Source organism: Trichosurus vulpecula, chromosome 5 (assembly GCF_011100635.1).
Source record: "Trichosurus vulpecula isolate mTriVul1 chromosome 5, mTriVul1.pri, whole genome shotgun sequence".
Lineage (NCBI taxonomy): Eukaryota > Metazoa > Chordata > Mammalia > Diprotodontia > Phalangeridae > Trichosurus > Trichosurus vulpecula.
Window position 1 is genome coordinate 183382843 of NC_050577.1, and position 15621 is coordinate 183398463.

The following is a 15621-nucleotide window of genomic DNA, read 5'->3' on the forward strand; positions in this document are numbered from 1 at the left end:
TCAGAGATGCAGAGCAGGTTTTTGGAGTAAAGATGTCTGAAGAGGCAGTTGGCATTTCATGGGTTCTGGTTTTGTATATAGCTTTGAGAGTCATCTCTACTGTGTGATAATTGATGCTGTAGGAGTGGATCAAAGAATTTGAGAGCTAGAAGAGGTTTCAGCAGCCATCTAGTCTAATCAATATCCAAAAGAAATCCCCACCCTGACATATCCAACAAGTACATAGCCAGCTTCTCCTTGAAGACTTACAAGGAAATGAAAACACTATCTCCTGAGGTAGTCCATTTCATTTTCAAGATTATTTTTTCCTTTTAATTAATGAAGCTTTATCTTCTCTTCCCTGTGTCTCTCATCTCTTTGGGAAAAAACAAAACAAAACTCATATACCAAATAAAACAAAATGTATTTTATTTGTCAAATAAAACAAATTCCCATTTTGACCACATAAAAAGTGCCACATTCTGCATAGTTAGCCCACTACTAGTCTTTTAGAAGGTGGGTAGAATAAATCAATGGTCCTCTTGAATCATGATTGGCTTACATTATCATTACCCAGTTTATGTGTGAATGATGGATATGGTTCCATATGTTACAGTTGTGGAATTTCAGACATTAGAGAGAGGGGAAAATACATCTTATTGATGTTCTATTCCTAAATTAAGCTAATCCTCATTACTGGATACCAGGAAGCGAGTAATGTGGGATCAGGATTTCTCATTTCAGGGATGAGAAAACAATTCAAAAGGTGTGGCAAACATATCTGCCATCATTTATACTATCAATATAAAATATTTAGACATTTTTATTCCTTCTATTGCATTTCTTTCAATGCTCATGCCTTGGTTTTGTCCCAGTGCGGGAAAATGAGAGACATAGTTTCACAGTGGGTGACAATCCCATACATTGGCATATGGATTAAGTTTGTCAAACAAGGGCATCTTCTTGGATAGCAAGAGTTAACTGCTACATAGATTCTCATTTTATCTACTTGACTAATTCATAGGAAAAATTAACTGAACAAATCTTTCTCCTCCAATTATTTGTTAAATCTTGCAAGTTATTTTAGTTTTCAATGATATGTGAACAATTTACTTTCATCATAATCACAGAAACATGCAGCAGCAAGACATGTTCCACCACCTCTTTTTTCATTTAGGTTTTGTGTCATTATCACTTCCATTTCCCTAATTAGTGTCCTATAAGAAAAAAAAGTAGGTATTCTCAGTGAAAAGGAACAGACAATTTCAGCTCAAAAAGAGCTTTGTAACTGAATCAAATATTGCTCCTAGATAACATTTTGGTTCCTGATGCTTTTGCATGTCATTAAAGGAGGGAGCAAAGGAATCTTGGTTGTGAACAAGTAGCAGTACAACCTTTTTTACATGTGCGTTTCACTGTCCTCATGAGCAGGGAGTACAAACTCTTTGTTATTGTTTAAAGGCTCTTTTAGGTTTGATTCATCCGCATCTATTCCCCCACTATTAGAAGATCCAGTGTTGTTTTCTCCATATTTTTTCTTCATAATTGTGTATAATATGACATATAAGATGACTGTTGGTACATTTAACCCAAAATACAAGGCAAAGAAGATATTTCTGCAAAAGTAGATAAAAAAACACAACTTTAAAATTTTTAATGAAAAGGAATAATTTATGTACTATATAGAAGTCTTCAAGAGGATTTACAATGAAATGTTAAATATAGAAATGATAAAATTAAAATATGATAAAACTATAAATATATGTTATTCCTTTTTCAATGTAAGCCAGACTATAGAAGCTGTTTAAAAAAAGATAGTTTAAAAATGAATTTGAGAATTTTTGTTTTTATAAACCAAAATATATTCATTTTATAAATTGAGATACTATCAGTAGAGTTAACTCCTGTGAGAAGCTAGTTGGTTCATTTGCATCTGGAGCAAGTTTTAAAGGAATAGGTAATAAATACATTGACCTAGAGCTCTTAATAAAGCAGGCATATTTGGTCATGATGTTTTTTTCCCCTTCCTTCTATTCTTTGCATACGAGTGACTAAGGGGAAAAATATTCATTAAATGGCATGGATGGTGAAAGATGAGGTTGATTATTGGTAGAATAGGAGGGGCATCAAAGCCAAAACCAGAAGAATCAAAGAGAGTTAATCTGCATCAGGAGAGGATCTGCATCAGCCTTTGGAGGTTTTGCCTTCATTTTTCACAGAAGAGGTGGGACCACATAATTGCGCAGCCTTAAAGACTTTTACTCAACTTTTCTGCACTATAGAGTTGGAAGAATCATGAAAAATGGGTAGAAAATGAAGATAAAAGCTGTCATAATATGCCTCTTCTTTTTTTCTACCATTGATTGACAATGACAGAACTTATGATGGTTTCTGTCAGGTGAAGCTTTATACTGAGGACTGTGAATCTGGGAATATTTATAATAATAGCTAATGTTTATGCATCATGTTCCAAAAATTTTAGTATAGTTTTTAGTTCTAATAATTGAGCACAGTGCTTGGCACACAATATGTGCTTAATAAATGTTTATTGATTGATTAATTTTTAAAGCTTCCTTAAAATTTCTGGGACACATAGTAGAGAAGTTTTGGGCTTGTAAAGTACTTTACATTTACCATTTTGTGTGATACTCACAACAATTCTACATTCCACTATTATCTTCATGAAGAATGTGAAGCTCAGAGAAGGTAAATTACTAGTCTAAATTACTACCAGCTTCAAAGTACCTGAGCTAGATTTTAGATTCAGGTTTTCATAATTCCATATATATGCTCCATCCATGTTATTTTGCTCCTCATAATTTTCAAACTAATTGTTGCTCATCCATGAAACTCTGCCTTGTTTTACTCCTTTTAATAATACTTACTTTGTCCTTCTGGAATATTGCGAATATCATGTTTACAAGTGGATGATCAGTTTCAGTGTATTTGGTGGTACAATGAATACATTTCCCTAGGTCTTATGTTTGGGAATATCAGCCAAAGTGAGTAAGAGAATCTCCCAAGTTGGTTTTGTGATTTTCATGGCATGGACATCTCTAACACAAGGGGTACATTGATATCACTGAGATGTGGAAAGGTAGGACTAATGGCTGCTCTTTGGGTAGGAAAAAGGCACAACTTACTCAGAAATGACAAATTAGAGTCATGGGGTGGTAGAGTTGCATTGCTTAATAAGAAGATATACTTAGGTGATAAATCTTTCAACTAGAGGTGGGTAACTTTTATGTAAGGATCATTGGAGAAAAAGGAGCAATATGGTACAAATATGCTGTAGCCCACTCAGGAATAGAGAAAAAATGGAAACATATCATAAATATGGCACCAAATCAAGAAGCAATGGGAGACAAAGAATTTCAGCCATTCAGAACTTATGTAGAAAGGAGAGTCCTGGCTTTAGAGTCAGTGAATTTGGGTTCAAATCATGGCTCTACTACTTACTACCCATTTGCCTCTTGACATTTCTTTTTTCTAGGTCTCAATTTCTTCATCTTTGAAATAATGGGGGTAGGCCAGAAGATCTCCACAGTTTAGCTTTAAATCTATTATCTTATGATTTGACTAAGTGCTCTCTGGGGATGAAAAAAAAACATAAAATTTTCATTTGCCTTAGTGATTTGAAATTCTTCAAAAGTTGGAAAGAAAAATTACTGTTCTGGGCCTGGTTTTGACCAATAAGAAGAAAATAGTTGCCAAAGTGAAAATAAGAGGACTCTTTAGAGAAAGCAAGCACAAGTCACAAACTGAATATAGCCTGACACACATCTTCAATTTTGAGAGAAGTAGAATTCAGATTCCAGAGAAGCAGAACTGGAATCCAGCGGCCTACAATAGAAGTCATCCCAAAAGAAATGGGCTGCTTTCAAGAATAAAATTCTGATCAAGTTAAGATGTCAGCAAACATTTATTAAGTTTCTACATGTGCCAGGCACTGTGCTTAGTGCTGGGGATACAGAAAAGGCCACCAATAGTCCCTGTCTTCTTTCAAAGAGGTCATAGTCTAATGAGACAGAAAATAGGTGAACAATTGAGTACAAACAAGCTTTATCCATGATAAATTATAGGTTATAGGGAAAGCACTAGCATTAAGGGAGATCACGAAAGGCTTCTTGCAGAAGGTGGGAAATTAGGTGAAACTTGAAAAAAGCCAGGGAATCCAGGAGGCAGAGATGAGGAGGGAGAGAATTCTAGGCATTCAAGACAGTTAGTAAAAATATACAGTGTCTCATTTGATTTACAAAAAGTCCAGTGTCACTGGGTTGGAGTACATGCAGGAGATTAAGGTGTAAGGAGACTGAAATGGCAGATAGAGGCCATTTTATGAGATACTTTAAAAATGAAACAGAGAATATTATATTTGGTCCTTGGGGTAATAGGGCATTGCAAGAGTTCATTGAATAGGAAAGTGACATCGTCAGACCTGTGCTTTAGAAAGATTAATTTGATAGGTTAGTGAAGGATGGATAGGAGTATGGAGAGGCTTAAGGCAGGGAGACTAACCAGTAGACTATTGCAATTGTCTAGGTGTGAAGTAATAAGGGCCTATAACAGGGTGGTGGCACTACTAGAGGAGAAAAGGGAACATATACAGGAGATGTTTTAATATTAGAATGAATCAACAGCACTTGAAAACCGATTGGATGTAGGGGGGTAAGAGAGACTGATGAGTTAAGAATGACTAGGTTGGGAACCTGAGTGAATAAGAAATTAGTAGGAAAGATAATGAGTTCAGATTTGGACAACCTGAATATAAGATATCCATGTCATATCCAGTTTGAAATTCCAAAACACAAATTATTTTCATGAGTCAGAGAGAGGGGACTTTAGATTTTGATAAGAAATGTACAAGTTATGGAAATAATATCCAGCTACTGAGAAGAAATATAATGGAGTGCATGATCTTATGAGGTAAGGGTCAAGAATCCTAATGATGACCCGAAAAGAATCTGAAGCTGGAAATAAGTACTCAGAGCACAAAAATGACTTTGTATTTATAGAGGCAAGAAAAAGATAAAAATTCAGAATAGATTATTGGTTTGGGCGGATAGCATGAGTATAAATGAGAAAGAAGAAAAGAGAACAATTTTTCTAAATTTTCTTTTTCTGCCAAGTAGAATGATTTTCAGACTGCTTAAAATGGAGCAGAACAGGTCACTTTGAAATTGAAACACAAGGTTCAATTCACCTAAACAAATATATTTACAGATAGAATTCAAGGCACTCCATACCAAGAAAAAATTAGCTTCCGTCCTTAAGGAGATTTCATTTTATTTAGGAATAAAGTAGGTTTTCAGATAAATTCAAAATCATTTGATATATACCAGTAGGGAGAGAGAACTAGAAAATGGGGAGGGATGGTGCAGCATCAGGAAACAAGGGGCCACCTGATCCAAGCCTTGAAGGAAGACAAAATTAAGAAAGATGGAGGTGTGAGGAAGTAGTGCACATGAAGGACATCCTGTCCATATTCAAAAGAACTGAAGAAGTAAGGTTGGGTTTGAAGAACAGCCAGAAGTCTATTCTGGCTGGATATGGAATTCTTAAAGTGGAATAGTATGTAAGAAATAAGGGTAGAGAAGTTGATAGAAACCAACTTGTATAGGACTTTAATGAAATCCTAAGGAGTTTGTATTTTATTTTCATCTCTGATGCAGGGTTTTTAACCATGTGTGTGTGTGTGTGTGTGTGTGTGTGTGTGTGTGTGTGTGTGTATGTGTGTGATAGACTTTGGCAACCTAGTAAAACCCATAAACCACTTCTCAGAATATTTTTTAATTCATAAAATACAGAAGATTACAGAAGAAAGCAGTTGTCTTGATATTTAGTTATAAAAATATTAAAAAATATACAGATCCCAGGTTAAGAATTGACATTGTCATTGACATTGCTAGTGTTCGGAAGATTACAGTGGTTGTTTGAGGATGACAGATTGGTGAAGGGCTAGAGTGACAGAAGACAGACCAATCATGAGGTTATTATAGTAGCCTAGTAGAAAGATGACTAGGGGCTTAAATAAGGGTAATGGTGATGAAATGGTGAAAATGAACTGAGTGTGAAGACTGAAAAGTAAGAGGGAGGTAAGGAAATGATGTAAGAAGTGTTCTGAAGGCAGAATATACAATATTTGGCAATGTTTGGATAGGAGGGTGGAGAGGTGACGAATAAGCTTGTGCATCAGACTGACTGGAAAGATGGTGGTGCACATAACAGGAAAAAGGAAGTATGGTGGGGTAGACATGAGGGTGGGGGAGTGGGGAATAAGTTCAAAGGAGAGGAGTTACATTTTGAATATACTGATATTGAGATACCAATGGTACATTCAGGAAGATGTGATATGAGAATGCAGATAAGATAGAGATTTTTTGAAAAGTAATGATATGTTTTACTTGCAGAAGAGAAGACCCAGAGAGGACATGATAGGTGTATTAAATATGTGAAGGGCTGTCATGTGGAAGAAGAATTAGATTTGACCTATCTGGTCCAAAAGATAGAACCAGGGGCAATTAGTGCAAGGCAAATTTAGGTTCGATATTAGGGGGAAAACCTTTTAACATTTAAAGTTATCCCAAATGAAATGGGGTGTCTAAAAAAAGGGAGATTTCTCCTCATTGGAAACCTTCAAACTGAGACTATATGATTTGCATAGAAGTATATAGAACATAGGACATACCTGCTGGCAAGGCCAGAGAGAAGGTTAGAATTGGCCCCAACTCTGAGTGTAGTGCAAGGCTTTCCAAACTGTTTCACTCTGAGTGTCCCTTTAATTTCAGAAAAATCTTCCAGTTCCCCCAATTCAATAAAAAGGGAAATGAATTCGAGAACTTGCCATATATAAAAAATATAATTAAATTAAATCCTTATGAGCAGATTTAGTAAGAATGTGATACCATTTTCCAAAGGTACATCAAAAAGTTTCATAACTTTGTTAATTGGAAATAAGTTAAAAATTAGATCAACATATTTTCCATATCCCCTTGATAAGTCTTTCATACTGGGATACAATAAGTTTTGGTTGGGAACCCCTGATATAGTGAATTGAGTATTTGAAGGGACTGAGAAGGGTATAATTATAGCTCACTCCAGGGTTCTGTAGCACATGCTCCATGTCTGTTTATGATGAACACTTGTCAGATATGTTATAGTAAGAATTCCTTTTGGAGTATGAGTTGGACTAGATGGCCACTGAGGTCCCTCCCAAAAAAGGGACTATGTCCAGTAAGTAGTTGGTGATGTGTAACTGGAGTCCAGGAGAGAGATTAGGGCTGAATAAATAGATTTGGTAGCTATCTGCATGGAGATGACTCAAATCCCTGAGAGTAGAAAAGATACCCAAAATAAGAAAGTGTGTAGAGAAAAGAGACTTAGGGATAGCCATGCTAAGATGGCAGAAAAGAGAGAAAGATACAGCAAAGGAGATTGAGAAAAGACCCATCCAACAGACAAGAATGGAACCAGAAAAATATAGGATCACAGAATGACCAACATTCATACAACTCTTTAGAGTTCACAACACATTTGATATACATTATCTCATTTGATCTTCACAGCAATCCAGTAGTGGTATTATTATCCCCATTGTACATATGAGGAAATTGAGGTTCAGAGAGATTAAATAATTTCTCCATGTTGATATAGCTAGTGTCAGAGGCAACATTCAAACTCATATATTCAAATCTGTCATGGTTTGCCATAATAAGAACCTAGATCCACTGAAAGCCAGAATCAATGACCTGTATTTAGTGCTTCCATTTTTGTCCAAATAGCTTTTGTCCAATATTTGTCCAAATAGCTTATCCCATCAGCATTTTTACTTCTTCATATTTTGTATTTGTAAGAGATTTAATCTGTTAGGGAGTGGTCTATCCATTACTTGTCATGCTACTTTTAAGAGAAAATACATCTAATGCACACGTAATACCCAATCTTCTAGAGAATTCCTCATTTATCACATGGTTTAATAGAGGTTAAGCATACTACACTTTTTTTTTTTTTTGCTGCAAACTAGATGGTTACAAACTTCTTATTGTTTGCATTTGCGATGGACACCTATTCATTGTGAGGAATCCTTGCTGCCATTACTCCTTTACTGATCCACAAAGAGGAGTTTGTTTTGGTATTACAGATATGTCAATTCTTCACTCCATTTCCTGTTGTTTGTAGTTCTAGGGTAAATATCAACTTTGACACAACCAGTTCAGGATTAAGGGTCATTTGATAACACCTTACATAAGTAAGGTATTTTGCTTTCTAACATATGCAATTGTGTACTCACTTTTCTAGCTAAACTGGACTGTTTGTTCTTGATCTCATTTTGCCCTCTCCCACCTTAGAAGGTGAGGTGGAATGGCTTTCCTCATGGTGAGTGTTCTTTCTACCCACCAGCCCCAGCAATATCTGTAAAAGGACCCTCTTCCTCTTTGCTCTTCCTTTACCCCTTCTCTGACTCCTGGGCCACCCTGAACTGATGGAAACAACAAATCTAATGGGGGATTGAGGACCATCAAACCTACTGTCCGTCATTGTGTCCTCCATAATCACTACCATCCCCTAACCCATTATTTGGCTTGTTGATGAATCCTAAGTACCCCTGTGCTTCTTAGCGTCTTCTTATTCTTGAATGCTTAGAACTTCCAGGGCTGTCCACCAATCCTGTAGATGAATTCTTTTTTATTCGTTATTTCCCACAGTTGGAGTATGAGCTCCTTGAGAGCAGACACTGGCTTACTTTTTTCTATTTTTATCCCCAGCGTTTATATTAAAAGCACTCAATGAATTCTTATTTATTCATGCATTCATTCATTCATCAAGCTACTGTAGATCCCCAATCTCTGCTAATTGAAATCCTTCACCTCTGCCAAGGTTCAGCTCCAGTTTTACTTCCTTCTTGATGTTTGTTTTCATCTCCTCTGTTCCCCTCAGCTAGAATTTATCTATCCTTCCCTATCATTCTGTTCGACTTCTATGTGCATATTAATTATTTTTATTTATATTAAAATGATGTGTTAAGTTATCTCAACCTTCTTCCTAGTCTGTAACCACTATAATGGCAGGAAATTGTCATTTTTCATCTCTGTATACACAGAATTTAGTATAATATCTTTAGTATAATATCAAGTATAAGATACTTGATAAATCTTTATTGAATTAAATTGGATTAATTTATAATTCTCTGAGGAATGTAGAGCAGGAACTATATCCCATTTTCAGTGACAAGGCAACCAAGATATTGAGAGGTTAAGTAACTTGTCCAAGGTCATATATTTTGTGGAGTACAAGGAAAAATTCAGATATTTCAATTCCCAGCCTCTTTCAAGTGATTTTTAGAGTGAGATGATAAATGTAACATGAAAGTACTTTGCATGCTATAAAGTACCAATGTAAATTACAATTATTTTTTCATTAGAATATGTTATCTCTTTGAGGTGCAGAAAAAATAAGGATATCCATCTGCGTGCCTTCTATGAACAATAGCTCTGAGGAAAAAAATGGTAGAATGGAATTCTCTATAGCCATCAGTTCTATATTTGCCCTTTCATCCAAGATTCCTGGATAGGGTGTAAACTTCACTCAACCTGGTGTTTTTCAGTCCTTTTGGACAAGCTACATCAAATTGAATTGCCTTTAATATCAAAGAATGACATATTTTTTTTTGTTTTGAATAAGCAGAGTCATTGGTAAAAAATTAAGTGACGTATGGAACCTTTTAGTATCAACTTACCTATATGATATGGAGTCATATATTCTGCAAGCCCCTTTATCTCCACAGTTATTGGTACCCCATTTCAGACATGATGTATCTATTGCTGCTCCAAAATAAATGGGAGCTAGAATTCCTCCTGTAATAAACAACCAAATGTCAAATTAAAACAGGGTTCTTAACCTTTTCTGTGTGTCATGGACCCTTTAGCAACCCTTTGAAGACTTTAGATTAGTTTTCAAAATACTATTTTTAAAGTATAAAATAAGATGTATAAAATTACAATGGAAATCAATTATATTAAAACATTTATCAGGTTTTTTTAAACAGGCTTACAGACCCCTGGTTAGTAACCTTTGAATTAAAGGATATATTTCAGAACCAACTGTGTTATATCCTAACTGGTTAAATTTGAATAAGAAAACAAACATTTCTTGATTCTCCCCCTTTCAGTACCAAATGAATGAGAAAACTAGGACAACTTAGTTTACATTGAAAGTATCAGGGTTTATTTCTGGACCTGTTAGAGATGACTAGACTATCATCTATATACTGTGATTTGAATAGTGTCAAAAGATTTTCCTTGTTAAAAAAATCAGTAGCCTGTTATGCTATTATGAAGTAACATCCATGAAAATAGAAAGAAAAGAAAGAAGAAAAGAAGGAATGAATGAAGGAAGAGTACAAAAGATAGTGAGAGAGAGAAAAAGAGTAAGAGAGAACAAGAGAAAGAGCAAGAGGGAAAGGGAGAGAGAGATAGAGACAGAGACAGAGAGCACACATGGAGAATGCTCAAAGTTTCACTGATTCTTCTACATGAGGCCTTTTCTATTGCTTCCATTTCCTTATGTTCTCTCACTCTTTAAATTTCTTTGTATATCCCATATTATTCAAAAACAAAGCTGAAAATTTTAAATGGAAAAAAGAGACAAGAGAAATGACATCCACATTGACTAATAATTTCATCTAAATGTTTAACTCATATAATTAACTTTCACAACAAAGAGACCAGAAAGGAGCTCAGAAAGCTCCTTAGTCAGCAAACATTTTACTTGCTTGCCAAATGAAGAGATGATTCCCAGAGGCCATGCATTTTTAAATACAAATTCATTTGTAAAATTTTATGAAGGATGATGGATAATTATGAGCAATATCATCTCATAAAACAGAGCAACGCATGGATGATAAAATAGTTTTAAAGAAAAAACATCATAAAATATTCAGCTAATAAAATTATTGAAAGGACATTCAAACATGAAAATTAAAGAACTTCTGGCTTCAGCCAGAAGAAAAATGAACAAGATTTGAAAAAAAACCTTTGGACAAAACTTTCTACATCAAAGATTACAGGACTACCATACTGTGTTCTAACATCATAGTCTTAGATATGCTAGTAGAAAAGGAAGAAATGTGAATAGAAATGAGAACAAAAGTGGGAAAAACAGTCAAATTGGACCAACTATGTCTAGAGGCGATTCATACTACAAACAATTGTGATAAAGTTATATGGGCATTGAGAAACCAATATAAAAGGCATATAAAGGAGTGAAGACATGGAAGGGCATGGAAAAATCCTTGGAATATAATATATCCATGATGGCAGAATAAAAGGAAGCAGTATGGCCAAATTCTGCACCCCTAAATACTCTAAACACAATCTAAGAAGCACAAAAGACTTTATATAAACAAGTAAATCAAAGGGGAGATTATAGGGTGTTATCTTATCAGCTCCAGATCACAAGTTAGACTTTAAAGGTAAGTGACCAGGAGGACAATGTGAAATGGTGCTCTGCCAGGATTAGGGATTTAATGCCCAGATCTCAGAGCTAAATCACCATTTCAGCTGATATTACACTCAACCTCCAGTATACAGCAGCATTAAAGGCATAGATTCTGTTCCCAGAGCCCTAAGCTAGGCCTGCAGTGCAGGTTTTCTTAGCGGTGTTCAGAATGACAATACAGTGCCAAGAGCCTTAAACAGAGTCTTTTATATCAGAGCAGATTGTGAATGCCTGGGTTCCCCTGCAATGGGGGTGGGGGTGGGGGTGGGTTAGGATTACTGATTTAGTTCTCAAAGTTCCTAGCTAGGCTTGCATAAAAGGGTTACCCAGAGCAGAATCCTTAATGACTTAAGCAAAATAAAATAATTTTGAGGTCCAGGTGCCTAAGACAAAAACCAAGAAGAAGAAAATAAACTCCCAAATGCCAACAAGCAAAACCTCAAAGAAAATCACAGCTTACCCATAAGATTAATTAGAATTCTTAGAAGAAATAATGCAAGAGTTTAAAAATGATATTATAACCAGAATCAAATGGTGTGTTGTTTACAAGAGACACATTTGAAACAGAGATGCACAGAGAGAGCTAAAATAAGGGGCTGTTATGCTTCAGCTGAAGTAAAAAAGGGCAAGGTAGCAACCATGATCTCAGATAAAGCAAAAGCAAAAGTAGCCCTAATTGAAAGAGATAATCAGGGAAACAACATTTTGCTAAAAGGTACCATAGACAATGGAATAATATCAAAAAATTTTACAACAAGTTTCTCAGATAAAGGCCTTGTTTCTCATATATAAAATTAAAATAAATTTATGTAAACAAAAGCCATTCCCCAATTGATAAATGGTCAAATGATATGAATAGGCAGTTTTTAAAAAGAGAGCTCAAAGCTATCTATAGCCATACAAAAAAATTCTCTGAATCACTATTGATTAGAGAAATACAAATTAAAACACCTTTTCTTTAATATCTCACACCGATCAGAAATGACAAATGTTGTAGGGGATCTGAGAAAATAGGTACACTAATGAACTCTTGGTGGAGGTGTAAACTGGTCCAGCTATTCTGGAGATTAATTTGGAACAATGCCCAAAGGGCTAAGAGACTGTGCATACCCTTTGACTCCACAATATCAATATACCAATACCAATATCAGTACCAATATCATCAATATAAATATAACAGCAATATCAAGAAAATGTAACCACACACACACACACACAAACACACACACACACACACACACACAGTTTTTTTGTGGTGGCAAAGAATTGGAAATTGAGGAGATGCCCATCAATTGGGAAATGGTTGAACAAGTTATGGTAGATGACTATGACAGAATACTATTGTACTATAAGAAATGACAATGTTTCAGAAAAACCTGGGAAAGCCTATACGAACTGATGCAAAGTGCGGTGAGCAGGAACAGAAGATCATTGTACACAGTAACAGTACCATTGTAATGATGATCAATTGTCAAAAGCTTAGCTTCTTTGATTAATACAACAATCCAAGACAATTCCAAAGAACTCATAGTAAAAAATGCTATCCATTGCCAGAGAGAATACTGATGAACTCTGAGTGCAAACTGAAGCATTTTACTTTACTTTTCTTGCTTTCTTGTGACATAGCTAATGTGGAAATATGTTTTGCGTAATTTCATACATAATAATTGATATCGTATTGCTTGCTTTCTCAGTGTGCAGGGGAGGGGCTGGAGGAAAGGAGAGAATTTGGAACTCAAATTAAAAAAAAAGTTCAAAATAAATAAATAATAAATTTGAAATAAAAATATGTAATTGAAAGGCCAGTAATGGAGGGAAGAACTGAAAAAAGATATTGAAATTTATGAAGGGACTGGAAAAAGGATAAATAATCTGGTGCAAAAGTACCAAATCACCCAAATAACAGTCTCCTTGAATGCTAGTATGGATCAAATAGAACCTAATGAGTCCATGAGACAACTGGAAATATTAAGATAAAATCAAACGATAGAAGGAAGAACATATAAAGTGTCTCATATGAAAATAACTGACAGAAATAATAAGAGGAAATAACAGGAATTGCTGGGCTACCTGAGTGGCATGACAAAAAAAAAAAGAGAATTGACTTCCTATTTTTAGAAACCATGAATGAAAACTTCTCAGCTCCTTTTAGATCAGAGGACAAAGTGAAAAAAATCTACATAAAATCTTGAAAAAAAAACCTCAGACGAAAGCCCCACCCTCCTCCATAAGGAATATCATAGTCAAAATCCCTAGCTTTTTGGTCAAAGAGAATACTGCAAGCAGCTAGGAAGAAAATGTTCAAGAATTGAGGAGCTATCATCAGGATCACACAAGATTCAACAGCTACTACTTTAAAGGAGTGGAGAACATAGAATATGATATTCCAAAAAGCAAAAAGATATTGCAACTAAGAATGACTTATTCAGCAAAACCAAACATAATTAATTCTAAAAGGGAAGAAAATGGATCTTTGATGATATAGCGGAATTCAAAGCACTCCTAAAGAAAAGACCAGAGCTGAGTAGAAACTATGAAAAATAAACACAGGAATTAAGAGAAACATAAAAAGGTAAATACAGCTAAACAATTAAGAAAAAAAATTTAAAGTTGAAGTGTTTGTGGGAAGTAATGTGGGAGGATGATGCAAGCATCTGCTGAGACCTGAGATGTCACAGAAGTCATAAAGGGAGTCAAATAAGATGGATCGCTTGAGAATTATCTTTGTTATGCTTTTATGATACTTAAAGAAAAATGCAAAGAGAGAGGGAAAGGGATCCTTTAGGGAAGAAAAATAGAGGAATGGACACGGGGAGTTTATCTCATGTAATTGAGGGGAACAAGAAAAAAATCTACACAAATAAAAAAGGGGTGGGCCAAGTGGGTTGCATTTGAACTTTACCTGGAACTAATGCAAAGTGAAGTCATCAGAACCAGGACAACTTATATTGTAACAGTGCCAATGTAAAAAGAAACAGTTTTGAAAGATTTAAGAGCTCTAATCAATGAAATGCACAATCATGATTCCAGAGGACCAATAATTTAGAATGCTACCCACATCCTGAAAGACAAGTGATGGATTGGCTATGTAGAGCTGTATTCTTGGATGTGATGAACATGGGAACTTGGTTTGCTTTACTATTTATAGTAGAGGCTTTGTTTTAATTTTTTCTCAGGGTAGCAGAGGTGTGATGGAAAGAGGGCAAATGCTTATTACTTGAAAAAAACAATTTAAAAGGGGGAAAAGCCTTAGATGTGATTAACACTGGAAAAGTGTGATGAGAGAACAGCAGCCTACATATCTATCTATTCTTCCATCCATCCAAAATCTTCAAAAGTGTTCCCTATAGATGAATTGAAGACATAATCAATGAGGGTATATTAAGGGATAAACATGCTTTTGTAGGTGATGTTCTGTAATGGATCACATCGTTACTATTTTACTATTAACTGAAAGATGTAGGAACTATGCGATCCTATGGAGTTAATGTTTATTTATACCCAAATATAAGCCTATGATGATGTAGAACAGAATTTCACCTTACTGGTCTTTTACAGTAAGTTGCCTCCCATGTATACATAAAGGTCATTTATGTCTTTTTTGGAAGATAGAAAAAGTTACCTTAAATGGTTATTTAATGACTTTTTGATAATAAATGTAAGATGGGGCAGAAAATATAAAGATTTATTTTTTCCAAAGGTTTTTTCCACTGTGAAAGAAGAGATCCAGGTTGGACAGAGATTCCTAATGGATGGGAAGATTCTCCAGAAATTGCTGTTGTGGATGGCATTGCACCAAACCCCAGAATATTGCAGAGCCTCTTAAAAGAGATTTATAATTGCTCAAAGAAATTTGGCCTGATGAAAAGACCAGACTTGAATAGAAAATCTGATATTCAAACCTGACTCAAGAGTAGCATAAAAAGATAAACATGAGTAGGAAATCATAAGGGATTTAAGTAATAAGGTTAAACTATTTACATGCCTAAGATGACACATGTAATTCTTAGGAACTTCATCATTATTAGGACAGTTAAAAGGAGTCCACATAAACAGTCATGAATATGAGTCAATTGTGTTGGGTTGATCTAAAAAATGGCGTGGTAAGAAAGAGTGATGCAATGAAAAAAGGGATAAGGGAGAGGA

At 35.1% G+C, this 15621-nt stretch overlaps 1 protein-coding gene across 1 annotated transcript in view; it reads right to left on the minus strand.

Moving 5' to 3' along the window:
• Positions 1-386: 386 nt before the first annotated feature.
• Positions 387-15621, minus strand: part of LOC118849782 (solute carrier organic anion transporter family member 1B1-like) — a 101064-nt gene continuing 85829 nt past the window's right edge. Inside the window, exons 14-15 of the mRNA XM_036758749.1 lie at positions 9716-9833; positions 387-1595 (exon numbers count right to left, since the gene is read on the minus strand). Coding sequence (XP_036614644.1) covers positions 1379-1595; positions 9716-9833 — 335 coding nt within the window. The 3' untranslated portion in view covers positions 387-1378. The remainder of the gene's footprint in view (positions 1596-9715; positions 9834-15621) is intronic.